Below are 26,803 nucleotides of genomic sequence, written 5' to 3' on the forward strand. Positions count from 1 at the left end.
TTCAATGTTGGAAGTGAAAAGATGTTTTTTCCGGGGAAATCTTTCTTGATGGGGAGGGGTGGGGAGTGAGGTGGCATTACATCATTTTGGAGCTGGAGAGAATGTTTTTCACCCAGTCCAAAACCTGGCACCCAGGGACAGTGCTCAGAAATAGGGCTGCTGGAAGGTGAGATCCCAGCAGGGCTGCTGCCCCACTCTCAAGCCCTGTTGGTACAACTCCATCCTGCTTTATTTTGTTTCACCTTGAAAGAGGGACAAGAGTGACAAGCCAAGGGGACAGTGCCAGCAGTCAGGACAGCCACGTTCCCAAGCCCAGGCCCATTGTTTAATTTCTTAGGGACGTAGCCTCTGTTCCTGCCTGTTTGCTCCTTTTTCCAGATCACCAGAGTAGCACAGCTAGTTCTCCTGGGGAGCCCTTGGGTCACTCCCTGCATTGTCAAAATTCACACTTGGTTCCTGCTCCCATGTTGCCCTTGAGAGCTCCTCTCACCTGTGGCATTGAGCTCTCCTGAGCTGGGGCATGATCCTCCACCTCTCTAAAATGATGGAGAGGGTTTCCTTAAGAAACAAAATGGAAAGGAAAAGGTTCACAAGAGGCAAATGAGAAGAAATTTTCTATTCCAGAACAAAAGCACTGGACAAGTGTGTCCAAGCACAGTGGGATGGAGATATCCCCTTACTCCAGCCCAAACATTGGTGATGAGCATCACCAAAAGCTGGGCAGATCCTGGTCTAGCTCAGGATCATTCCTCATCCAAAAACAGCTTCATGGGAGATGCTGCAGAAGGAGCAGAGGATCTGCCCGGGTCTTCTTGAGCTTTTGGGATATTTGGAAGATAACATCAGCAGGTTGCCTGGAGCAGTTGGTCCATTGCCCCTCTGCCAGCTGCAGTTTTCCATCCTGGGTTTGGACTGGCCCAGGCCTCCCATGTTGCTTCACACAGAGCAGTGACCTGGGATTTGTGCACCCCAAGGGTTGATCTGAGGACAGACCAGAGTGTGGAGTGACCAGGTCACCCACCTGGGCACAGCTCCAAGGATACAGCTCCAAAATCAGGACGCAGCACCATGGTGGTGACAGCTGGAGCCACTCCTACCAAACCCCCAGAGTCCCGTTGTGCATCCAGTGGGATCTGGGGTTTCTCCCCTCTCATACACACCTTTGGACATGAAGGCACCATGGCAGATTTACAGGTCAATGACTCTTCTCCTGAAGAGGGCAAGACCCTGACAGTGATTTTCAAACATTCCCCATGGCCTAGTGATGCATGGGAAGTAAAAGGAGATGCCCACAGCCAGGAGATTCCTCCAGGCACTTGCTGTGCACTCCACCTCCAGTATTCCAGAGCTCCCCGTTTCATTCCCACTGGCTCCCAGTGCAATGCCACAGCATGATCAGTCCTGCACCTCCCTCTCCTCTCCAGTCATCATCCCTGGAGGGATTCAAAAGCCGTGTGGATGTGGCACATGGGAAATGGGTTAGTGGTGGCCTTGGCAGCGCTGGGGAATGGCTGGACTGGATGAGCTCAGAGCTTTTCCAACCTTAATGATTCCATAACACAGGCACTGGAGGTGTATCTGGAGCCTGAGCAGCATCTCCCTCTGGTGGCAAAGGGACAAGGCGTTTTGGGGAGAAACTCCTCCCCAGCGTGATTTTCCCAGTATGGCAGCATTGGGAAAAATCTGGAGGTGCACCAGGTCATTGGGCCACAGAAGACAGGAAGGGTGGAGAAGGGTGTCTGAAGCTGTGATTTGCTGCTGGAGTCCTCCTACTTCAAACATGGCTTTATAATTCACTAAAGAATAGGTTTAGATGGGATATAGGGAAGAGATCCTTCCCTGTAAGGGTGGGGAGGCCCTGGCACAGGGTGCCCAGAGAAGCTGTGGTTGTCCCATCCCTGGAAATGACCCAGGCCAGGTTGGATGGGGCCTGGAGCAACCTGGATTGCTGGAAGGTGTCCCTGCCCATGGCAGTGGATTAGAATGAGATGATCTTTAAGGTCCCTTTCCATCCAACCCATTCTGGGATTCCCTGATTAAACACAGGTTATTTCTACAGGCAGAGACCTGTGGCTCAGTGCTGGGACTGTACCAGCATGCAGGACTTGGACCCTGGGTGCAACAGGGCTCTCACACAGGCTGAAAGCCTTTAAGGACAGACAATCCATATTATCCCACCTGATTTCACATTGCTCCCAAGGAGAAGGTGAAGGGGAGCATGGCTCACGAGTGACTAACTCTCATCATCAGGGAGCAAAGCCGGGGGAACACAGCCCTCAGACAAACACCCTCATCCCTACCCCAGTCCTCGTGCACCCTCTGTCCCCACATTCCCCACTTCTCTTTTGCCATTCCTTGATCTATCCAGGATTTCCGCAACCGAGGTCAGAAGTATCAGCTCACGGTGCACTTCTGCACTGGGGATGTGCTCTGAGAAATCACAGTCCACGTTTACACCTGACTCCTGTGCACAAAAGTATTCTTTACTTTCTCAAAATTGCCTGTTTCTCTTCTGATTGGTCTGTGTGAGAGTTCAATGAATGGAACTTTTTCTGAATCTTTTTCTAACACTCAACCTTAACCTTCCCTAACACATTTTCATGCCATTCCCCTAGATCCTGTTGCCCAGGCCCCTTCTTCACCCTCCCACTGGAAATCCTGACAGACAACTCATCCTGGGGCTGCAAGAACCAAGAGTGGGAAAGGAGACCCCCTCCACACTTATTTTTCCTTCCAACATGAGACACAGACACAGCAAAGGCTGATTTGGGGTGTTTTCAGGTATAATTATATATAATTATATATTATCAAAAGTAGAAAACCAAGCTAGATAAAAATTCCTGCAAAAGCCTGGCAGCACCGCTGCCTTCTATGCGATCCACACAATGAGAAGGGCTCTGGAAAAGCCACTGGAACTGCTCCTGCCTGCAGAGCACAGGCACAGCACAGGGGGATAGGGTCCAGATGGAGACAGGGAGCCTCCATCCCCTTGGAATGTGGCTTCACTCCACATTCAGCACCAACTGGGTTTTCTGTGCCCCAAGGGAACATCTGGCTAGGTCAGCCCTGAGCAGTGAATGCATCATGGAAGCTTTTTTTAATAATTCATCACATGCCTGTGCCCTTCCTGCTGCCTTCCCTGCCCTGTGGCAGCAGCAGAGTCCTGCCCACAGCAGGACAACAGCTGGAGAGCACAGCCAGATGTGCTCCAGCTGGCACTCAGGAGCTTGGTGGTTAATCCAGCTGATCACACCTCAACTAACATGCTGAGCCATGTCCTGGGCACAAAACTGTACACTGAGAACAAATCCATGCTCAGCCAGTGTGGTGGGAAGTACTGGCTATTTGAGACTATGGTGTTGATGGTTTTAGTTCCTGACACAAATAAACCCTGCCTGCCCTAGTGGTGTAAAACTGGTTTGAGATTTGGCCTGAGGCTAAATTTAAGAGAGAGCATCCAGGCAGATGTGGATTATAACCTGGTAGCCTGGTCTGTGGAAGGTGCTCCTGCATGTGGCAGGGATTGCAACTGGATGAGCTTTAAGGTCCCTTCCAACCCAAATAATTCTGGGGTCCTGTGATCTTCAGCTGGAAGGGGACAAGGAGGAGGCTGGATAGAAAAGACCACTTGAGGCAAGACAGTGGGCAAGCAGCAGGACATGGCTTTTGGTTGTAATTCCAGGTTCTGAGGAGCAGGAAGAGAATCTGCAATCCTATGTGACCCCCAACACTGGAGCTGTTAAGGGCCTCAAGATAAACCTGGTAGGGAAAAACAATCAAGCAAAGCTGAACCTTACTTGAGGCCTTACTCTGCTCAGAAGAAAGGACATCTGAGAGTAAAACCCATCATTTTTCTGATTTAGGCACTTACTTGTCCTGAGAAAACTGCTTTGGCCAGCACTGCAGCCCCTGGAGACAGCAACCAGATCTCCACACTGGGACAGGCCAGCAGCTTGTGCAGGCACTGGTTTAAGGACACACCTCAAGTCATTGTCACAATTACACCAAAGGCAGAAGGCTCCAGCTGCCTGGCAGGTCTGTGACATAAATCAGCTCAATAAATAACCAGCCCTGGACTTTTAGGGCTTTTTAAGGTTTTTGAAGTTCTTCAAGACTGCCACTAGAAGATGTATTGGGAGGGAAGGTGATGTCCCAGTGATGGAGGAGCACATCTGGCCCATGGCAGGGGCACCGTGGGGACAGTCTTCGTCCCACCACCTCCTGCCATGCCCTGCTGATGAGACAGTCACCCCAAGGCTGACCCAAGGTGACAGTACAGCCATTTACAGGGTCACTCTGGTAACCCAGACAGGTCTGTCCCCTCTCCCAGGTCCCCAAGTCCTTGCTTGGAGCATTTAGAGCCAGCCTTGGGGGTAGAGGTGAAGCACGGTGACCTCAGCTTGCTCCTCACCACAGTCCCCCGTGGGCCACAAGGGTGGGTGTCCCAAAGGTGATGGCACCCCACAAGGGCACCCTCTGTCCCTGTGGGCTCTGAGCCCTCTTTGGGGAGACCTGCCACCCCACAGCTGCCTGTGTTGCCAAAGGAAGAGCTTCTCTGCAGACACTTGTGCGCACAAGCACCCAGGATTGGGCTGATGCTGGTCATCCCAAGGGATAAATCCCCTCCTCTTCCTCCTCCTCCTTCTCCCAGGCAGCCTGGGGGAGGCTGAGCTTTGCTGTCCCTTTGCACCAGGGCTGTGCTTGTGGCTGTGGCTGTCCCTGTCCCAGGCGAGGCGATGCCTCCTGCACTGGCACTGAAATACACAGAGGAGCTCTCGGTCGAATCCGGGGAGAAGCCACCGGGGTGGGATGTGGATGGGGGAAAATCAGGCTCCTGCCCTGCTCCATCCTCCTGTGCCATTCCCAGAGCACCAGCACTGGCTTTGATGCCTCCTCCATCCCCCACTGCCAGTCCAGAGGGATGGATGTCCCTCATGGGGAGGGAAAAGTTTGCTCCAGGCTCAACACCAGGGGGTTTCCCCATCATCCATCCTCCAGGAAAAGCCTCTCCCACGCCACCATCTCCAAAAGCTGCGTTGATCACAGACAGATTTCCTGTCTTCAAGGCCAGCTTCACCAGCAGCCAGTGGTGATGGTCTGTCCAGCTGTCCTCCAAACACCCTTTGGACTGCAGCAGAGATGAGTTGGTCGCATTTTTGGGCTCTGTCTTGGTCCCTTCCGCTGGCAAGGACTCCTCATCTCCCAAAGTCCCTGAACTCTGCCCAGCTTGGGAGCTCTCTCCAGACACCTCCTCATCCCCAGCTGCTGCAGCACTGCACATTGTCTCCAGGAATCCCTGCCAGATCTCTGTGGACTTGGGATGGAGCAGGCTGTAGTAAATCACTAGAGCTGTGGCACCTGGAAAGAAGCAGAAAAGTGTCACTGTGGAGTCCCAGCAGCATTTTGGTCAGCTGTGGAGAACAGGCCAGACCTTGAGGCACCTCCAGATCAATAAGACCTTTACAAAGATGCTGCTGAGAATCAGGTGTATGAGCAGCACATCTTTCCAGCATTTACAGGGATGCAAAAATCCCAGTTGAGCAGATTTTGGCAAAGGAAATACACACTCAACCCCAGATTTAATCTGGATTAATTTGCAGACTGAAAGTTTCCCAGCAGGGAGATGTGTGATGAAAGAAACCTTCTATGTCACAGCATGCCCATCCTCTGGCCTTTAAACCAGCAAGTTTTTAAGACAGCTTCCTACTTATACCCTAACCTCATCCAAGACCACAAGAATTGCTCATTTTCCATCCCATTTCTTTAACATGATTGATCTGAGGGTCTGAGGAGTTGCACAGCTTCCCTCTGCCCCCATCCCTCTGGGAAAATATGACCCTGCTTCGCACAAAGATGCTCCAAAGGCTGGATTGCCTCTACTCTGGAGCCAGGCTGGGAGAGCTGGGGGTGTTCCCTGGAGAAGAGAAGGCTCCAGGGAGACCTCAGAGCCCCTTCAGGGCCTAAAGGGGTTCCAGGAGAGCTGGAGAGGGACTTGGGACAGAAGTCTGGATGCTCATTTCCTGAAACTACTTTCAAAATGTTCAATCCAGGCTCTAAAATCAATGTTCTTACCTATTAAAGACCCTGACATGACAGCTCCAGTCACAGTCAGGCTGTTCCTCAGCTCTACTTGCAGGAACCGGGTGCCCAACAGCAGCAGGAGCGTGTTCTCCATCATCATTATCTGCAGGACAGAGGGAAGAGAGTCATCATTCACATCTTTCTGATGGCTTTTGATGTACCTTGTAACAGAAAACACCCATTTTCTAGATTTTCATAGATTCTTAGAATCATAGAATGGTTTGGGTCAGAAGGGACCTCAAAGTTCATCTTATTGCACTCCCTGCCATGAGCAGGGACACCTTCCACTACTCCAGGTTGCTCCAAGCCCCATCCAATATTGCCTTGAGCACTTCTCCTGTTGTATTTTGCACCTAATTTATCACTTAAAACATACAAGTTGTCAAACTGAACTTCTGCAAGGTCTTCACCTATTTTTTACCACTGACATTGTAAGGCTGCCTCTAAGGAATCAAAACCTGTGCAGAAAGCACATCTGCCTTGGTGACCACGTGGCTTTGTCAGGACACACTAAAACTGCATTTTGAGCTGCATTTTGAGCAAATGGTGACGTGAGAGATAAAAATGGAGAGTCTGAAGCTGTTGCTTGTCTCCAGCAGCTGCATCCATGTGAAACACAAAACATTCCAGGTACTCACTGCATAAAACACAGCCACCCTGGTCCTGGAGGGGCCGGGCCGGACGTTGATGTAGCAGAAGATGTACACAGCTCCCAGCAGGCAGTTGAAGAGCCTCCAGCGGCACGGCTGGGCCACGATATCCGTCTGCTGGGCCCCCAGCCAGAAGGACATGAGCAGCCAGTGGGCCCCTGCAGGGAGAAGGGGCTGGATTTGCAAAGCCATTCCTGGGGGAGGCTGCAAACAGTCCGAGCAGCAGGAGCATCGCAGGGCTGACATTGGGGTGGCATGCGGGGAACAGGATCTCAGGTCTTACCTGCCACAGCAAAAACCCAGAAGGAATAAAGCCTGGCGAAGAGCACCAGGGCCAGGACCCGGGTCCCCAGCATCCCTGTCCTCCAGAGCAGCAGGCACAGGATGACAGCAGCTGGGGGGCTCAGGTGTCCGGGCTTCAGCAAGAAGGTGAAGTGGCTGTAGGAGACCAAAGCCCAGGCCAGGGACAGCAGGGACAGCCCTGCACTGACACCTGTAGGGGGACAGGGGCAGTCAGGGCTCTGATGGAGGCCCCAGTGCACAGCAGGGCCAACTCTCTGTGTTAAGGAGGTGTTGGTAGCACGGCACCTCCACACAAGTCAGACACCCCTTGATCCTGCCAAGTGAATCATGGAATCAAGGAATCACAAAAGGGACCTTAAAGGCCATCTAGTCCAGTCCCTTGCAATGAGCAGGGACCTCTTCCACCAGACCAGGTTTCTCAGAGCCCTGTCCAAAATGACTTGAATGTAAACAGGAATGAAATTGGAGCATTTCAACTAAATCCTGCTAAATCTGGTCTCTGCATGCTCGGCATCTCCCTGTGGATACCATCTGAGTACCCCGAGTACCCTCTGAATATCTCCCCGTGGATACCCTCTGAGTGCTGTGTCCATGGAAAGAGTTCTGCAGCCCCAGGGCAGCTCCACCCTGGTCACTTCCATCAGACCAGAGATGGACAATGAGAGATGGACCAGAGATGAACAATGATAGACCAGAGATGGACAATGAGCGAGTGTGACCTTGCACATGCCGTGACTCCACACTGCAGCCTCCCTCTTTGCACACCTGAAAGTTCACCTTTGGGGCAAAGCAGCCACCTTTGCATTCAGCCACAACAGCTCTTTCAGCCACACTTGTCCCTGCTGCTTCACATTGATGCTTCCCAGTCCCTCTGCAGCACCTTCCTCCATCCGGAGAGCACACAAACGCATCTCCCCTGAACCATCCTCCTGGGAACTCACCAGGGATGAAGCCTGCTGGGTCCACGGCCACCACGACATAGGCCTGGAGCAGAAGGTGAGGCAGGGTCTGCAGCAGGGCCTCCAGGAGCCGCAGCACACAAACATCCCCGAGCTGAGCCAGCAGCTCCCCAGCACCGCCGCCCGTCTTCGCCGCCGCCCGCAGAACATCCCAGTACCTGCAAGAGCCACCGTGAGGGATGCCCATCCTGGCTGGAGGAAGTTTGGGGCTCCACCCGGGTTGTGGGGGGTGTGGGGATGGCAGGGGGTGTCTCTCACCGCTTCCAGAGGCCCAGCTGCAGGAGGTGGAGCAGCAGGAGCCAGCAGCCGGGTGCGTGTCCGTCTGCCCGGAACCAGAGGATGCTGAGGAGCTGGGCGGCGTAGCCGGGCACCAGGCAGGCGATGGTGACCCCGAACCAGCCCAACTGCCCACGGACAAGGTAGTGGATGATGGCACAGAGCCCTGGAGAAGGGCAGAGAGCCGGTGCTGAGGGATGACACAACCACACACCCCAGCAACTGAGAGGTGCCATTCATAACCAGAGAATCCCAGAATGGTTTAGGTGGGAAGGGACCATAAAGCTCCCCTCATTCCACCCCCTGCCACCTTCCACTGCCCCAGGTGGTTCCAAGCCCTGTCCAGCCTGGCCTGGGACACTTCCAGGGATCCAGGGGCAGCCACAGCTTCTCTGGGCAGCCTGTGTTAGGGTTTCCCCACCCTCACAGTGAAGAATTTCCTCCTAACATCCAATGTAAACCTGCTCTCTGCCAGTTTAAAGCCATTCCCGCCAGAACTTAATCTCCCAGCCCGTGTCCAGGGGGTTCGCAGCCCTTGCCCAGGGCTTATCTCCAGCTGCCGGCTCCCGGTGTCTTTGTCAGCTGAGGCACAGCCACCGCCACCGAGGGGCCCAGCCCCTACGAAGGCAATGATAAAAAGCTCGGGCTCCAAAACAAACAAATAAATAAATAAGTGGGAGGAAAAAAAAATTCCATTATTCAAATATGAAAACGAAATCCAAGAGGACGGCTGGGCCCGCGGGGATGCCGGGAGCAGAACCGCGCATCTCCCCAAGCGCGGGGCGCAGGGATGATCGCCCCTCCCCGATACACGGAGGTGATTCGGGACCCCCGGGATGGCCGCAAAGGAGTCACTGCCAGCATCCCATCCGCCTTCCCCCTCCCCTCCGCCGGAGCGCAGCCCCGCACGCCCCTGCGCATCCTTTGTGCATCCTGCGCGCATCCTGCGCGCTCACTCACGGGCGCCGCTCTCCGCCGCCAGCAGCGTCAGGCTGAGCCTGGGGACGGCCCCGCGCATCCTGGGAGCAGCACGGGGAGGAGGAGGAGGAGGAGGAGGAGGTGGGAGGAAAGGGAGGAGAAGGAGGAGGAGGAGGAAGAAGGAGCCGCCGAGGCCGGTCCCGCTCCGCCTCACCGGGCACCTCCCCCAGTGTCCCCTCCCCGGGCAGTGTGACATCACGGTGCTTGCGTCACCCCCGGGGGCTTGGGGACACAGAGCCCGAGCAGCCCGAGAGCCCTGGAGGAGCTGTGCGCTGCCACAAGCCCATCCCGTATCCCCCGAATTGTGGTGCAGCGGCACAAGCCCGCCCTGATGTCCCGCGGGTTCTCCAGCGCTGGCTCAAACCCATCCCGTTGTTCCCTGTGCTGCTGTGCACTGGCACAAGCCCACCCAAATTGCTGTGCAGCCCGATGTCCCCCGTGAGGTGCCCGCGATGTCCCTGCGCGGCGGGGACGAGCACTAGGTGGCAGCTGGGACACGGTGTGCGCAGAGCCATCCATCGCTCCCGTGGTCTTCCCGCTTCCCCACGAGATGAAACCCGTGTGAAATGGGATCCCGAGCATCGCAGGTTGCAGGAGCCCTCTTGTGTGCATTTGCTTTTTATCCCAATTTCCAGCCCTGCAGCCTCCAGTTCTCATACCTTCTAGAAAAGAAATTCCCAGCAGGTTGCTACAGGAAAAACCACAAAGGGGAGTTTAATTAAGGCAAAATATCACCTCTGGTTTTGGTGGTTTTTGCAATATGCTGCAGGAAGCTCCCAAAACTTTTGTACATCAGTTGGGCTGTTGGATGTACCGGTGTTCCAGGACTTTCACACATTTATTGGTTTGGTTTTTTTTTATTTATTTTATTGAGTTTTTTTTGCAGCTCTGGCAATAAAGCCCAGGCTCTGCTGTGTAGCAGTTGCAGCCACCAAACTGCTCAGAAATGTCCTTGCCTGGGTTTCCTACTTGTGGGAGCATCCCCAGACTCTCTGTGGGTCTCCAGCACTGCTTTTTACCAGGAATTTGGCATCTCTGCAGCCTCAAATCCATCTGATTGGGTTTGGGGACTCTCTGGGTATAAAGGACAACACATTTTTCCTCCTGTCCCACTGCCCTGCCAGTATTTGTGTTTTATTAATTAATGATGTTGGGCTGCTGGGCCCAGCTCCAGCGAAGCATTTTAATAAAGTCAGGGGTGTAATTTGGGCTCTGGAGACAAGTGAAGCTCAGCCTTGGCTGCCTCTGTCCTCCACAGCAGTAAGTACCATGTGGCCCATTCCTAGAAAACCCAATTTTTTAGCATACAAAGCTCAACTCAGCCTCTAACGGGCACCAAAGCCTCTTCCAGACCTGAGAGTGGGATGGGGAAGAACCATTTTTGCACCTTCAGAATTGAGGATGCTGCCAGGTCCATGCAAGCACAACAGGACCCTTCTTGTCACCCACAGAAGACATGTGAACCTCATCATCTCATCCCCCTTGCCCTCCACCACCGTCATCCCCACCCTGAGGTGTCTCAGCTGTCTTTCCTCAGTCCTTCCTCCTGTGTTCCAAGCCAGGAATAAATCCTGTGCCATCATCACCCCGGAACTTTGCCAGGCAGAGAAGGAGAAAGCCAGAAGGCCTTCCAGAAGATATTCCCAGAGCTAGCCACCCTCCCCAGTTTCTCTGCCAGCTCCCAGTTGCTCTGGCTGCCTCCCAGCCACTGGTTTGGCTGCACTTTTCTCTGCTGGATTTCAGCACCCAGGAGCCTCTTTTGCTAAAAGACTTCTCATGTCTCCAAGAAAGCAACATCCTGGAGAAGAGAAGGATCCAGGGAGACCTCAGAGCCTCTTCCAGGGCCTAAAGGGAGAGCTGGAGAAGGATTTGGGACAAGGGATGGAGGGACAGGACACAGGGAATGGCTTCCCACTGTCAGAGGGCAGGGATGGATGGGATATTGGGAAGGAATTGTTCCCTGTGAGGAGGCCCTGGCACAGGGTGCCCAGAGAAGCTGTGGCTGCCCCTGGATCCCTGGAAGTGTCCAAGGCCAGGCTGGACTGGGCTTGGAGGAATCTGATTTGTGGAAACTGTCCCTGGCCATGGCTCCAGCCCTTGGAGCATCTCCATGGCCTCCTCTGGACTCACTCCAGCAGCTCCAAGTCTTTCTTGTGTTGGAGACCCCAAGATCTGGACTTGGTGCTTCAGGAGAGCTGCCCACAGGTGACATCACACAGACCCAGCTGTTCCTCAGGTGCTGAGCCATTTTTCAGCCCAGATGTTTGGCTGCACATCTGGCTGCAAACACCTCACAACCCCTCAGGGAAGGGTTTCAGCAACAACCCTGCCCTAAAGGCCAGGGGATCAGGGCAGGTCCTTCCCTTGCCTGAGGTGATGCAGCAGAGCAGCTCTGACAGGTGACTGTGGATGAAGCCAGGCAATGCAGACATTAGAATTTTCCTCTGTAAAATGTACGTTTTTTCTTGCTGTACAATGATGATTCTTAGAACAGATGGTCCTGGCATCCACAAGAACATTTGCCTTTTGGATTAAGTGCAAAGGACCCAATTCCAAAGCTGTTTGTGGGAGCTGCTCTGTAAAAGTGACCGCAGCACAATTATGTGTAACCACGCTGTGTGTACGTACAACATGCGATTATTTGATCTCAAAAAAAAAAAAAAAAAAAAAAAAAAAAAAAAAAAAAAAAAGCAAAAGTGAGGAAAGAAAAGCACCTAAAGGAGCAGCCCAGAGAAACAAGAACCCTGCGGGCAGCCTGAAATCTGCTGAAAAGGGCGTGCTGGAAGCCTCAGTGAAATAGTTGCTTTGATTGAGAAAGAAAACAAAGAGATCTAAGAAAAATCCCTGCAGGGCACGAAGGGCGAGTCCAGGGAGGCTCTGGAAGGGATGAGCTCAGCCCTGCTCCCGCAGCTCCCACGGAATGGGGCCGGCCGGATTCAAGCAGGAAAGAGGGATAAAAAAAGTGAAGAACCCTTTGCAACAGGCACATGAATTTGTAGAAATGTCTACATTTCTACAGATTTTCTGTAAAAAGCAGGAAGCCATCGGAGGAATCCTTGGTGAGAAAGGAGGATGCTGTGCTCAGAGAATTCTTCTGTCCATGAAAAGAGAGTAAAGATGATAATAAAACTAAAATTGCTGGGATAATTATGATAATAAAACTAAAACGGGCTGTAATAATTTCCATAAATAGATATGGCATAAAATATCTTATGTATCATGCAGGTAACCTAGTAAGGTAAATATTTTGGTGCAAAAATTTGAAAAAACCCAAACCACATTTTCTTTTTTTTTTCTTAATTCTTAGATTTCTCTTTTCCTCTCTCACTTTTCCCCCTACCATTCCCTAGTGCAGATCTTTTCCATGTTCTTAATTGACCAGATTTTCCCTTCCAACAGCAGTAATGATGCAAAATTAATGACAACTCATTAACCCTCTTCTTGAATTTGCAAAGAAAAACTAACTTCCCATTTAACGTAGGTTTGGTGGGTTTTATTTTAACATTCCAGCTGATGATTATTTTACTTCTATGATGGTATATTGTCCATGTTTGTAAGGAAATATAAAACCTCTGAAAACAGATGGAAACAGAGACCTTGAGTGAGCTGCTGTGCCCAAAGTGTTGCTCAAAGGGACGGGGCCCAGGGTGGTTTTGCTCATCTCAACACATTTCCCGAGGTGATGCTGCAATGGTTGGAAAGCCAGACCTTGGTTCCTCTTAGAACAACAGCAAAGAGGATTCATTGGGTGACCCCAGAGCTCCCCAAAGCCTCATTGGCCACCAGAAGGCTGTGGAGGTCAAACATCCCTCACCACCTCCCAGAAACAGCACAAACCCACGCTCTGCTCCTTCATCTTCATCTGGGTGGCTGACATTGCTCCTGGGATTTTCCAGCCTAGAGCTCCTCCTACCTGGTAACAACCAAAATATTCTCATTATTCAGCCTCTCTCTAAAGGTTTTGTCCTTCTTAAATGGGCTGGAGACTTCCTATCTTTCACGTTTATCTGCATTTTGTTTTATAGCCTTAACTGTGCAGTGACACCAGTCTGTCATGAGCCATTTCCAGAGGTGTCAAATGTTGATAAGGGAGAGGAGTTTTTGTTGGCTGCAGGAAATGCAAATACTCAAAAATTTATCATGGAAATAATGTAATTACTGAGGGGAAAAATAAACAGCCTCCAAGCAAGAATAAGGAGAAGCTGGCTTTTGAGTTAATTGGGAAGAAAATTGAATAAATTGATTTTTCTGATTTTTTTTTTTAATAGAAAACTTGAGAAAACCATGGGGCTGTTTTGTATAAATCTAGCAAAAATAGTCTTGTTTTCTGAATGAACAGCTTTACCTTTCATAAGGCAAATCAAATTTATTGCAATGAATTGCAAGTTATCGAGAAATCCAGGATAAATTGCTGGTCACCTGATGCATAAATTAAATGAAATATAAAACTGAATTTTTTGCTTGGAAGTTGTTTCCTATGCTATGATCCTATGTGTGCTCCAGAAAAATCTTAGGACAATAGACATGATCATGACAAAAATGTGTAATAACCTCTTTTAGGTAATTTCCAGGTCTTGAAGAACATTTCTCTGTACCACTTCTGGAACTATGGAGGGACAAGGCTCTAACCAATGTCATGGTCTCCTTTTTCTGCAGTGACCTGAGATCCCAGCCCACCCTCTGCCATGAAAATCCTTCCTTTTCTCCTTGTTCTCCTCTTGGTGGCATTTCACGGAGCTGCAGGTAAGGTGAGGGACTCAAGAGAAGATGTTGGTTTCTAGCAAAAGTCTCCTGTCCCCTTTGGGATGTGACCAAGCTGCCTCCTGCAAAGAATCCTCACATAAATCATCAAAACTCACTGGAGATTACAGATGAGAAATTAAATTATCAGGCAAATACTCTAAGCATCACTTTGAAAGGAGCAACCCCAAAATTACCATTCAGCACCAGTATTTTCCCTGTTAAACCCTGCAGGCTTCTGCTTAAATCACTTTGAGTCACCCAACAAAGAAATTAAATCATCATCAGGTATTCTTAAACCACACAGAAAAAAAAAGAAAAAGGAATCTGGCCCCATGTTCTTCAAATATCCTTTGCTTTAGGAGCTGGACATAAGGTGGAGAAGCACAAAATCATGATGCCTGTTGGGGGGTGCAAAGGAGTCCAGAACCCCAAACCAACTCTATTGTCCAGAAGAAGGGATTGTATTTTAATATCAGCCCTGAAAATGGCACAGTTACATTTGCAGGGTGCTCTGTGTGTGCACAAGCAAGGGCTGGTGGAGTTTTCATCTCTGGGGGAACAGGGTGAAGGGTATCCTCTGGGGGAGTAAGGTTGGGAAAAGACTGTGATGAACTGCAGCAGACCAGAAATGTGGAAAAAGTGTCACATATATATATATATATATCTATCCCTGGAGGGATTTAAAGGCCATCTGATGTGGCACCTGGGGACATGGATTGGTGGGTTTGCAGAGCTGGGTTAACCATTGGACTTGATGATCTTAAAGGTCTTTTCCAACCTAAAGGAGATTGTGATTCTATGATTTTATGTGGTTGTCTGGTGTTATTCTTACCTGGGCCTTTGCCTCTGCCAGTTCTCAGAGGCAGGACACTGGGCAAAGAGCTCCTTTGGTCTGTTCTATGTCCTTGTTTAACACACAGGGGAGTTTGGCCTGTTTTCAGTAGGACCTTCTGGGTATATTAAAGACAGAAATTTATCTGTATCTGGGAAGACAAGTGTTCCTGTGAGCTCAGATGCTCACAGCCACCTCTGCAGTGCCCCACAGACTGCTAGTTTGAGACCAGGAGTGTGTTTTCACCCTTTAAAGCACTCCTTTATTTCTCCCTGGTATATTCTGGGTATGTATATATCACTCTATTCACATGCTGGGAATCCAGCCCACCAGGGATGTGCTGGATGCACTGTCCATATTTAGGAACAATTCCCTGTTTGCTGGAACAAGCTCCCCTCTCTCTGAATACGCTGAACTTTGCAATGTTCCATGGATGAGCTGGAAACTGGAATTAATTAGTTCATGTGCACTCAGTCAGCTGCATCCAGAACAGTTCAGGTCCAGGCTGCTTCTTTATTAATCCAGCAAACAGGGCCAGGCAACCTCCTGCCTAATTGCTGGTCTGCTCCCTAGGATTGTTTTGATCCCTAGCAATTAGCACCTTCATGGATAAAACCTGTAATGGGAATAGCACGGGCTGGTGTCTGTTCCATAGAGGCAGTTTGAATTTGGGTGCCCTATTTTAGCAGGGAAGAAGGAATTAAGAGTGTTTGCTTGGTCGTTGTGCCCACAGACCTCCTCCTCTGAGAACTGAACTGTCAAATCCTTGTCAGCTCACAGGGATTAAGCAAAATGCAAATCCCTGCCAGAAATGAAATGTCTCCCACCTTTGTTTATTTATTGGCTTATTTTCACTTTTTTAAGGTAGAAGCTTGGCAAGACCCAGGAGACCTTACATGCAGTGTGGGTATCGTGGGACCTTCTGCCACAAGGGGAAATGCCCTCGTGGCAACTATTACCTGGGGTTGTGTCGTTCTGGCTACAGTTGCTGTAGGTGGTAAGTTTGGGATTTGTCTGGGGCAAAGATGACTTCCCAAATTATCATTTGAATCCCAAGATTCAGCAGGATTTTCCTCATAATCACAATTCTGAAAATCCTTTCCTTTGTGTAGGTTGTAGTGTGGCTGACTGTGGAGAATCTCCAGGAGAGCTTTTGACATCGCTGGATCCAAGGAATTGTTGTAGCAGCCACCAAGGATTTGTCATTCTCCTTTCAATAAAAGCAAGATCTGGGGAGGTTGCATGGCTGCCCTGTGTGGTGTTGTCATTCATTTCCAAAAGTAGTTCATTTCCCAAGTTTTATTTCCATTAAGAATTTTAAACAAGAATTCCAAAATGAATCTAAACTTGCCAGGAATGTGTAGTTCACCAAAATATTTACGCTTCTTGGGCTGCTGATTGAGTGAGTGTGCTGGCAAGTTCTCCACACATACCTGCTAGGGAATTCTCTGTCATGACTGAGATCAATCACCATTTCCACTGGGACCACAAAAATCTTCTCCAGTGTGATGCTTCACAGCACCTCTGCTCTGAAAACTTTGGGTTCCTGTCTGACCCAGAGCTTTCAGACCTGGGAACAGCATATTGTTTTATTATGGGAACTAAAGTCACACTGAGCAGGGGACAAATTGGTAATCTGAAATCTGATTTTACACTTGCCATTTCTGTCTGCTATAAATTTGGAGTGAATCTGCAAAATTTTTATCAGCTGCTGTTGCAAATCAAGAGATCAGAGTTAGACCTGTGACATTGCTTGAGGCAATTACAGAAACATGTGAGAGGCCAACCCCACTATGCCTCTGATCACTTCTAAGAGATTCAGCCTGTCCTGCCCTGGACCACAACAGAAAACCCAGAAGGTGCAGGCTGCTCAGAGAGCTCCTGTCTCTGCAGCTGCTCCTGCATGGTCAGGAGCATCCTTGTACTGACAAGAAATCCTTGGTGCCAAGAGAAGCTGTGGCTGCCCCTGGATCCCTGGAAGTGTCCAAGGCCAGGTTGGACAGGGCTTGGAGCAACCTTGGGCAGTGGAGATGTCCCTGTCCATGGCAGGGAGTTGGAATGAGATGATCTTTATGGTCCCTTCCAATCCAAACTATTCTGTTATTCTGTGGAGGGAGGAGCAGTAACGGCTGACTTTTTAAGGGAAGCAACCAACCCAAATGCAAAGGACTGACTCAAAGCCCTGAGCTGCCCATTTATTGCAAAGCATTTGCCCACCCTCACAGAAACACAGAACCACAGAATTTTTAGAATTGGAAGGCACCTCTGGAGATCATCCAGTCCAACACCCCTGTCAAGGCAGGGTCACCTGGAGTATGTGACTCAGGAACATATCCAGGTGGGTTTGGAATTTCTCCAGAGACGAAACTCCACGCCCTCCCTGGGCAGCTGTTCAATGCTCTGCCATTCTCAGCATAAAGAATTTCCTCTTCAGGTAGAGATGGAATTTCTTGTGTTTCAGTTTTTGGCCATTGCTCCTCATCCTGTGCCTGGGCACCACTGAAGACAGTCGCTCACCATCCTCTGACACCCTTTGGAGATGCTTATATGGATTGTTGAGATCCCCTCTCAGCATTCTCCAGACTGAAGAGGCCCAGCTCCCTCACTCTCAGGCCTGTTCAAAGCAGAAGCTTCTGCAGATGACTCTGCCACCATTGAAACCACAGCCTTGTGCAGGGCAGGAAGCTGGGCCAACAGCCTCCTCCAGGGGATCTCCCTGGATGGAAACCTGAGGAAGTTGCCAATTGGAGCCAAACCAGCAATTTACAGTTGATGTCCTAAGAGATTTTTGCACAACCCACACTAGGTGAATGTTTCGCAAACTGGAATGGCACAAGATTTGGCTCAAGGACTGAGGACTTTGCAGGGAGGGTTCAGCCCCTGTAATTTTAGATTTATCTGCCTGTAGCCAGAATCATGCAGAATCCAGTCCCATCATGCTTTTAGAGCTGTCCTTGCCTTTATGGCTGGGGAATGGCTTCATGAGCCAGTTTAGAGTGAAACAGGCTGGGATCCATGCTGCACATCTTCTCCCTGCTTCTCATCCCAATCCCATCTCCCCAGCACTCTACAAGTTCAAATCCATAAAATCAGAGAATCATAAAATGGTTTGTGTTGGAAGAGACCTTAAAATCATATAGATCCAACCCCCCACCATGATCAGGGACACCTTCCACTATCCCAGATTGCTCCAAGCCCCAGCCTGGCTTTGGACACTTCCAGGGATTAAGCTGATGCATGTGCTAAAGAGCAACAGCACAGAGATGCAGCTAATTGCCCCCTTAATGAAGCCCTGTAAGGAACCTGACAACTGGACATAGCTGCTCCCACTCCCTTGTCTCCTGGGGTTTTGATGCCAAGACAGCTCAGTGGATATTAAAAAAAAAAAAAAAAATGGGGCATGGCTTTTTCCCTTTTTCTGGACGTAGCTGTAGGATCAGGATTTCCATCAGTGGTGAAGGAAATAAGAAGCTGTCCTGAGTGCTCTCACTACCATGGCAGAGTAGTAGTGATCCCCCTGGGTACAGATCTGCAAATAGTTTGTACAGTGTCCCTCACTGGGGAGTGACAAAACAATGATATATGGTGAGTTGTTTGGATCAAAGGCATATTCACGTATTGCCCAGAGGAACGGTGGCTGCCCCATCCCTGGAAGTGTTCAAAAACCTGTTGGGTGGGGCTTGGAGCACCTACTGGAAGGCATCCCTGCCCATGGCAGCTGTCTGGAAACTCCTGGTCCCTTCCAAACCAATTCACTGTGTGATTCCACAATTCATGGGACTGCTCAGTGAGCACAGGATTGTGTTTTTAGCATCCATCCCCACACATGCAACGCTTGATGAAACTGCAGCAAGGCTGAAAACATTTATGAAGATGCTCCATCAAACAGCAAAGGGTTACACGCAGCAAACTGCACCAAACAAAGCCACAATTAAAGCTTGTCCTTCCTAGAGCTGCTGTTTGGACGGGGATGTCATCCCAAGTGGCGTCTTCCCGGTTATTTTCAAGCGAAGCATAGAGAGCGCGCTTCCCGCGGGGGGAGGAGGACAGAGCTCCTTTGTGTGCTGAAAGCTGAGTGTTTGCCAAGGCCCAACCAACAGGGATCTGTGTGTGTGTCCCCAGAGGTGTCCAGCAAACCACAGCAGCCCTTACGCAAGGCGGGATGACACAAGATCCTGGGCTGGAGGCCTGGGAATCCTTCTCAGGTGTCAGATGAGGAAAGCTCTGCTTGTTTGCCGAGGGAAGGAAGAGAAAAAGGAGCTTAGGAGCTGGACATTTTGAGGACTCAGCCATCCCAAGGGATATTGTGCCACGTAGAGAGACCAAACTGCTGCTGCTGGTGCCAGGAAGGACTCCCGGGCTGCCGAGTGCATCCTCCCACAGTGACCGGTCACATCCCCTCTCCTCGGGTCTGTCCCTTCGCAGGTGCTGCAGGAAGGGACCCTCCCACTCACCTCTGCCTCCTTTCTCTTCTCCCCAGAGCTGCGACTCTGCTGGTGACTCCCAGGCATGCGGATCCTGCCTGTCCTCTGTGCTCTGCTCCTCCTGATGCTCCAGGGAGTGACAGGTAAGAAATGTGGAGGCTTTTTTTGTCCTCTGTCGGTGTTTTTTAGGGAGGATTTGCTGCCTGAGACGATGAGCTACATGTGAGTTTTCCTGGTGGCTGTGCCATCCCCGCCGGGGCCCCTCTGACCCCACACCTTTAAGGAAAGACTCCAGCTGCAGGTTCTGCTGTTGGGACCAGAGCTGGGGCATTGTATTAAAGCTCTCATCCCTCCAAAACTGGGATTTGACCCCTCTCCATGCCTCCTGACCCTTGCATTTCCGAGTCAGCAGTACTGGGCACAGCAGCCCTGCTGGAGAGGAGGAGGAGGAGAAGCGGGGAGGAAGGGAAATCTTTCTGCTTGTACCCTTGGAGTTCTCCCTTGTTCCAGGAAGGAGGCAGCAGGCGATGGTGATGTTTCCCAGAGCCTGCTTAGGGGTGTAGTGACTGTCTCCCAGCCAAGTGCCATGAACTCACCTGGATTTCTGCTCAGCAGTTGTGGCTGGGGACAAGCAGGGCTGGGCTAACGCTGGCCGCGCAGGGACCAGCGGCTGGGCTCAGCATCTCGGCTGAAAGTCTCCTCTCCCCGTGCCCTGCAGGGCTGGCCCCGGTTCGAGCATCAGCCCAGGACTGCGAGCGCCGCGGGGGATTCTGCTCCCACCGCTCCTGCCCGCCGGGGATCGGCCGCATCGGGCTCTGCTCCGAGCAGGAATTCTGCTGTCGGATGTGAGTTCAGGGCTGCCTGCTGGGCAAAAAACGGGGATTGTCCGGCCCAAGAGACATTGCTGCCCTGGCTGGGACAGGCAGTGCCAGACCTTTCCTCTCGCAGGCGCTGGTATCCCTGATGGGCTCCTGGATCCCGAGCAGGACACCAGCCGTGCCCTCGCTGCCTGGTCCGGACGATGCTGCCCGGAGGCACCAAGCCAGGGGCAGCAGCAACCCCGCACAGCCACACCTGGATCCCACGGGAATCCCATCCCGCAGTGTCCCCAATACAAGGTGGTGGTCATCCCCACTGCCGAGATGTGTATCCTGGGTGTGCATCTCTTTCTTCTGCATGTTGGGAAGGGCAGAGAGGATAGGGTGAATTCCTGATGGACACAGACACACAATCACTGTCCCACCATCTACCCTCTCTCCATGCTGGCCTCAGCCACACCAGCATCTCCCCCCATGGTGGGAGGAGGGACACAGGTGACACTCACAGGGACCTCAAAGCCAACATTTTGGCTCACAAGGGGACCCCAGCACCTCTTACACAGGGATGGAGGGGTGGCTGTCACCACCCTAATTTCAGTGGGGACCTGCTGGTTGTCCACTGGCTCCCAGGATGGGTCAGGAGTCCTCGTGGGGCTGTTCCATGGGACACACACTGCCTTGGTGTCCTTGGGTCCATCCCCAGCTGTGGGGCCTGGGTGTGGGGCACCAGGGGGTGTTGTGGGGTCCAGGTGGGGGGTGGGAATAAGTCATTCTGCTCCAGAGAAAATAGGGACTGATGGCTGTGCCATGGGGCTTCTCAGGAGCTTGGGATTGAGTTGGGGGTCAGTGCTGGGGGGGTTTCAAGGCCTGGGGCTGGGGGCTCAGTTAGGAGCCTAGGTGGGTCATTGTGGATGACTGGCGTGGCAGATTTGGGATGCTCAGCTCAGGGGTGCCATGGGGGTGGCCCCTGCACTGCCATGGGGCAGTGACCATGGGAATGTGGGGACAGGGGACACCCACTGCTTTCCTCCGTGGAGCAGGGCAGCCTCTCCAGGGGTATTGGGCATTGCTGTGGGTACAGAGAATGTCAGATCAGGGTTCCAGCTGTGGGTCCTAGTCTGGGTCTCGATCAGCAATGCCATGCTGCAGCTTTGATGGGGTCAAGCACCAAGATTCCCAGGTCAGAGCAGCTTCCCAGGGCAGGGCTGGCCCCAGCCATGGCCTCCCTGCAGTGGGGATTGTAGAAGTCATTTCCACACCAGAAGCAGCAATCCCTGACTGTGCTGGCTCTGGGCTGGTCCTGAGTCTGATTCCAAACCTCCAGGACTGAGGATATTCCAAGGCCCCAGCAATGGACATCCAATCCTACTTCTACAGATTGATGCTCAAGGGATGTCCCCATCATGCATCAAGGCCAGGCTGGATGGGGCTTGGAGCATCCTGGAATAGTGGAAGGTGTCCCTGCCTATGGCAGAGCTTGGAATAAGATGAATTCTAAAGTTCCTTCTGACCCAAACCATTCCATGATTCCATGCATCTTTCTGAGGGACGACACCAGACCCTGTGTCCCTGATGTATCCAGCCTCAGTTCCCATTCTCCTCTGCAGGATCCACCTCCAAGAGCTTTGGTCTCTCTGAGCAATGGACCAGCACCCTGGGGACACAGCACAGACAAACTCTTTGTACAAAAAAGGGTTACAAATAAAGTCTACTAGGCATGATGTAGGGCATGACCAGCAGCCATGGATATATTGCTTCTTTATCTCTCATGATCTTTGCTCCATGAGCCACCTTGATCTTTATCTTTCTGAAATACCACAGAATTCCTATAAATCCAAAAACTCTCCTGATCAAGTCCACACCTCTAAGGCCTTATAAGACCCTATTCACCTTCCTTCACTAATCTCCCATAGATTGAACATTTTTATAAGGCCCTGTTCACCTTCCTTCATTAATCTCCCATAGATTGCACATTGTTATGCAGCGTTTTGCTGCTGTTGAACCACATTTGTGGATTTTGTACCAATAGGGCAGTTTCAGAAGCAGTGGATTCAGACAGAATGAGGTGAGGTGTGGTCTCCCTTGACTGCATTTCTTCTTTGCACTGCTTGAATATTTGAATAGACATCAGAAAGGCATCCTTAGGCTTATCACTTCCTGGCAGGTGGAATGCAAGTCACCTTGGCAAGGATGAAGGTGTTCTTGTGATGCTAAAAGAGAAGGAAACCAAAATTTTTTTAATATTTCTTTGTGTCACACAGCACCAGCTCCCTAAGCAAACTGACAGGACAGGAAGAGACAGATATTTTATGAAAGAATTTCAGAATAGTTTGGGGAAGAAGGGCCTTTTAAGGTCATCCAGTTCCAACCTCCACCATAATCAGGGACACCTTCCATTATCCCAGATTGCTCCAAGCCCCATCCAACCTGGCCTTGGACACTTCCAGAGATGAGGCAGCAGCCTCTGGGCAACCTGTGCCAGGGCCTCACTACCCTCATAGGAGAAATTGGTTGGGACTGGTTCCCACTTCTGCCTGCACCCACCATCCTGTTTTGTCCATCCCAGGCAGTTCATGCCATGCCACCACAGCCTGGGTGCCTCTGTCTGTGGGTGTCAGAAGAGGTGTTGCATGAGGACAATGTGACATTGATTGCAACAGCCCCAGGAGGCACCTCAGCCTCTGCTGTTGCATCGGAGAGGGATAAGGAGAAGCCCCAGCATCCCCACATGGATGGGTGGCTTTCTGATTGGCCAAAGGGAGAATTGTCAGCAAAAATCAGTGAATGTCCCTATGGCTTGCAACAATATAAAATCAGAGTGTCTTGGCCAAAAAAGTGCTCCTTGAACCCAAGGGCTGCTGGACACAGTGATTCTTGTTGGGTTTGTTGCTGCCTGAACACCAAGACTGTTATCAGGTAGGTGACTGTGGGGTCTCCTGGAGAAGGATCAGATGAGGTAATGGATTTCCCAGAGACTGAAACATCATTAAATGCTCTTGAGGTAGGCAGGGTGGCACAGAACTAAGAATTGTTTTTAAGAGGAAAGTAGAGGAGACATAATCTCCTGTGTCTGGAAGCAGCCCCTCTGCAGTTTGGTGAACCACAGGGCCCAGCCTCCTGCCCCACCAGGGGTCCTGCATGTCCCCATTGCCTTGGTGTTCCCACAGCAGCTCTGTGAAGACCCAGGAGAGGCAGCAGCCATGAAGATCCTGTTCCTGCTCTTCCCCCTGATCCTCCTGCTGGTCCAGGGTGCTGCAGGTGAGAGGCAAAGTGGGGAGATGGGGAGAGGTGTGATCCTCCACTACTGGGGTTTTCTATGTCCTGGGAAGTGACATCTTTAGTGGGAGTGGTGCAAAGGTAAGGGGGCATTGAGGAGAAAGGGGTTTCTCCAGTGACAGTTCTATAGGACACAGACTTGGGGTGGAAAAAGCCCATGGAAATAGAATCCTGGCTTCTTTGGTGGGTCAGGAAGGAGTCTTGGTTTCAGGCTTCCACCTTGCACTCAGCTGTTCTTCTTTAGGTGTCTCTGAATGTTCTTTTGCCCTGTGTGTGATCTTTGCTGTGGGGAGGTTGGAGCTGAATCCATCCATTGGCCAGAAATGCACAAGCACCATTAGTCTTTTGCAACCAAACACTGCTCTCACAGATGATTGCTTTAATTGTTCTGTATGTTTCTTTCCCCATGGAAACCTAAAATGCAGCTGGATGCAGGCAAAGAGGGGGATACTGCATATATAGGAGATGCAACTTCCCTGTGAGACCCATTGGAAGATGCACACTGTACAGAGTGTGCTGCAAGAGATAAGGTCTGGAATCCTACCTGAGGACAGAGTTCCCTCTTTTGTCCACAATGAAATATGTAGCAAATTTATTTCCTGTGAATGTCTCCTACATAATCTTCTTATCTATTCCTTGTAGGAGAGATGCCCAAGAAGGGAGCGAAAAGCCCTTGTGTGTTTTGGAGATGCCCTGACAGCCCTGACAGTGGAGTTGCAGCAGCCCCAGTTCAGTCAGGGCCTCCTCACTCTGCCAGTCCCAGGGGGCTCATTCAGACTCTACAGAGGAGTCACCAAAGCCACCAAAGAGGGAAACATTCCCTGACCTTGGGTAGCACCGAGGTCATGATCCAGGTCTTGCTGCATCTGCACAGACCTGGAGCCAGGGCTGCCAGCACTGAGATACCCCAGGCCCAACCTGTCTGCACTAAGGACTGCACCTCAGCTCCCCTGAGCCTGACTCTGCTGCACCTCACCCTGGGCATTGCAGGGCAGCGGAGAGAGTGGCAGGGAATGTTACACCTGGTGATGTGCTTGTATGCTTTCTTTTTGCAGAAGGTGGGGTTAAGACCCTGAAATTCCCAAGCAGGACATACCCCTCGCTTCTGGCTGCTGGACCTATGTGGCTCCTGGACCCATCTGGCTCCTGGACCCATCTGCTGATGTCCCCATCTGCTGATGTCCCCATCTGCTGATGTCCCCTCCCGTTGCTGCCGGTGCCGTGCCCAGCTGGGCTGACAGCAGCAGTGGCAGCTGCTCCTGCTGGCTGCTGCTGGGCTGGAGCCCTGTGGTGCCAGCCCCGCTGTCTTTGGGGCAGGGGCTGCTTTTCCCGGCTTGAATAAAGACGAGCACTTGGGCATTGCAGGGCTGGGCCGTGTGTGCGTGTCCTGCTGCTGGAGGGCTGCTGTGCCTCTGCCTCTGGGGCTGGCCCTGCCTTGGTGGCAGCAGAAGGCCCTGGGGATGGTGCTGGGGCTGAGCAGCGCGTGTGTCCCTGGGGATGCTCCTGCCTGGCCCTGCTTTGGGGACGCTGAGCCCGGCAGTGCCTGCTGGGCCAGCCTGGGTGGGGTGTGTGTGGTGGAGCTGACTGCAGATGCCGCCGTTGGGGGAACAGGATCCTTATCCTGCTGTTTATAGGCCCAGGTACCATTCTTTTCTCTGGAATCTTCTCCCATGCCAGAAGAACATGGACTGGGAACTGTGGACATAGTGGCAAAGCCTCCTCCCTAAAATAACCTCAGCTTTGTTACGCAGTGCCAGCTCCAGTCTGTTGCGGTGACATTTTATGCTTTACCCCAGAACCCCGGTTTATCACTTGAAGGTGTGCTCCCAGGTGTGTTAATCACTCCTGTTTTCCCCACCCTGACTCCTGCCAGCACTGTCTGTCACTCCTGGTGTTCCAGAAGTGCGTTGAGTGCTTGGGCAGATTCAAAAGTTGCCCTCCAGCCCCAGGGGGCTTTGGGCCATCCAGATGTCCTTTGTCCCCTGAGACCTGCTCTCGTACCTGGTTGGTAGCTCTCTCTCCCTTCCCCCGTCCCCTCCCCCAGATAAAATAGAGGGGAACCCCGCAATCCGAGAGTTCTGATGGAGCAGTGACAGGATTCAGAGCTCTGCTTGGAGATGCTGCTACATTCAGAGGCCTGCGGGCCAGCATAAAAACTCTGGATTAAATCCTCCATCAGAACAGACTCCTTTCCTTCACCATAGCCTTAAAAGCCTCTCCGACAGCGGGAAACCTGAGGAGCAGACCCCTTGAGAGGGAAGCTCCTTCCGCCACACCTTGAGTTCCAGCTTGCTTGGACTTGTCCTCATGTGCCCAGCTGTAACATCCAGCTAGCCAAAAGTGTCTCTGGGTTGAAAAACCACAGTTGCTGCCATTTAGTTCAGCAGCAGGGGCCAGACAAACCAGTCTCGTGCATTCCCGATGTTGGTAACTTCAATACCAGTCCCAGCTGCAAAAGCTGCAGCAGGAGCCTTTCCTTAAAGGAATGGTAGTGAAGAACCTCAGGGAGCATGGCACTGCCACCAGGAAAACTCCCATGTGACTCATGAGCTTGATAGGTATATAAAAAATACCTGAACCAAAAGGTTTACTCTGCTTTCTTTCATTTGCATCTTGTCTGTGTGGAATACTCAGTATCCACAGTACAGCTTTGTGGATGCTGAGAGAGAGAAATGGGTTGTTTCCTAGGCATCATTCTGGATAAAGATGTGAGAAGCTCAGAGAAAAAACTTAAAACTATTCTTAATCCGAAGTTTCTGCACCTGGTGTTTGTGACCATGTGGAGTATGCTATGGAAACATGTTTACCAAAGGGTGGTCTCTTAATTAGCCAATGGTGATGGTGTGTTGATTAAAGGATTAATCAGGTCCACCTGTATCAGAATACAGTATAAAAAATAATGGGTTCCTAATAAAATTCTTATTAGCCTTCAAGAGACCTAGAGTCTATTTGTCACTTCTTTACCCATTCCTGAGTCAGTGGCGCCATAGCTTCACCACAACATCACTTAAATCCTCCATCTCTCTGTACATTAAATTCATTTTTATATTGTCTTCTGCCACTTGCAGCATCAGGAAGGAGAGAGCACAGATGCCAGGCTGGAGACACCAGTAGCCCAAAAGTTCCTTTTCCTGTTTCTCCTCCTGCACCAGAGAAAAGGAGGCTTCCATTTCCTCTTCTGACACCTCTGACAAGGACTCCCAACCCAGGGCCTTTTGTCATCCTACCTTGTGTAAGGACCCTGTGGTGCTGTGGTTTGCTGGACACATCCAGGGACACAGGGACACATGCAGGGACACAGGAACACAGACCCTGCTCCTTGGAAACCAGCACTGACCTGCTCCTCTGGCACAGAGTGGAACCTTTTCAGATTCCCTGCAAAAAACCCCTCCCAGTTAACCCACCATCACAAATGGGTGCAGGTGGTGGCTCTGCTTCTGCTGAGCATGCAGAATCCCCCTCC

At 51.2% G+C, this 26,803-nt stretch overlaps 3 protein-coding genes across 4 annotated transcripts; 2 read left to right on the plus strand and 1 right to left on the minus strand.

Annotated features, from left to right (window-relative positions):
* Positions 1-2,765: 2,765 nt before the first annotated feature.
* On the minus strand, positions 2,766-9,409 carry XKR5 (XK related 5). 2 transcript variants are annotated; one of them, XM_077782475.1, is made up of 7 exons: positions 9,230-9,409; positions 8,252-8,435; positions 7,976-8,151; positions 7,015-7,224; positions 6,720-6,889; positions 6,073-6,184; positions 2,766-5,358 (listed from the first exon to the last, which is right to left on the minus strand). In XM_077782475.1, exons 1-7 carry the CDS (start codon positions 9,285-9,287, stop codon positions 4,292-4,294), a joined length of 1,977 nt encoding a protein of 658 aa, XP_077638601.1. In that variant the 5' UTR covers positions 9,288-9,409; the 3' UTR covers positions 2,766-4,291. The 2 variants fall into 2 exon arrangements, with proteins under 2 accessions (XP_077638601.1, XP_021405409.3); XM_021549734.3 differs by having other exon boundaries at positions 8,252-9,264.
* Positions 9,410-13,932: 4,523 nt separating this feature from the next.
* Positions 13,933-15,823, plus strand: LOC110481222 (gallinacin-4-like). Its single transcript, XM_021549737.3, has 2 exons — positions 13,933-13,990; positions 15,687-15,823. The coding sequence occupies exons 1-2, from the start codon at positions 13,933-13,935 to the stop codon at positions 15,821-15,823; spliced, it is 195 nt and encodes a 64-aa protein (XP_021405412.1).
* Positions 15,824-18,908: 3,085 nt separating this feature from the next.
* Positions 18,909-20,095, plus strand: LOC144246020 (gallinacin-5-like). The gene is made up of 3 exons (XM_077781814.1): positions 18,909-19,211; positions 19,303-19,389; positions 19,965-20,095. The coding sequence occupies exons 2-3, from the start codon at positions 19,332-19,334 to the stop codon at positions 20,093-20,095; spliced, it is 189 nt and encodes a 62-aa protein (XP_077637940.1). The 5' UTR covers positions 18,909-19,211; positions 19,303-19,331.
* The last annotated feature ends 6,708 nt before the right edge of the window (positions 20,096-26,803 follow it).

Source organism: Lonchura striata, chromosome 3, assembly GCF_046129695.1.
Source record: "Lonchura striata isolate bLonStr1 chromosome 3, bLonStr1.mat, whole genome shotgun sequence".
Lineage (NCBI taxonomy): Eukaryota > Metazoa > Chordata > Aves > Passeriformes > Estrildidae > Lonchura > Lonchura striata.

Excerpts from the sequence above, each read along its gene's own strand:
- XKR5 (XM_021549734.3), bottom strand. The coding sequence starts at position 8,505 with ATGGCACCTCTCAGTTGCTGGGGTGTGTGGTTGTGTCATCCCTCAGCA. Across the intron at positions 8,152-8,251 it reads CAGCTGGGCCTCTGGAAGCG|GTACTGGGATGTTCTGCGGG; the intron begins GTGAGAGACACC and ends TGGCTCTTGCAG. Across the intron at positions 5,359-6,072 it reads CATGTCAGGGTCTTTAATAG|GTGCCACAGCTCTAGTGATT; the intron begins GTAAGAACATTG and ends GCTTCTTTCCAG.
- LOC110481222 (XM_021549737.3), top strand. The coding sequence starts at position 13,933 with ATGAAAATCCTTCCTTTTCTCCTTGTTCTCCTCTTGGTGGCATTTCAC. Across the intron at positions 13,991-15,686 it reads GGCATTTCACGGAGCTGCAG|GTAGAAGCTTGGCAAGACCC; the intron begins GTAAGGTGAGGG and ends CACTTTTTTAAG.
- LOC144246020 (XM_077781814.1), top strand. The coding sequence starts at position 19,332 with ATGCGGATCCTGCCTGTCCTCTGTGCTCTGCTCCTCCTGATGCTCCAG. Across the intron at positions 19,390-19,964 it reads GATGCTCCAGGGAGTGACAG|GGCTGGCCCCGGTTCGAGCA; the intron begins GTAAGAAATGTG and ends CGTGCCCTGCAG.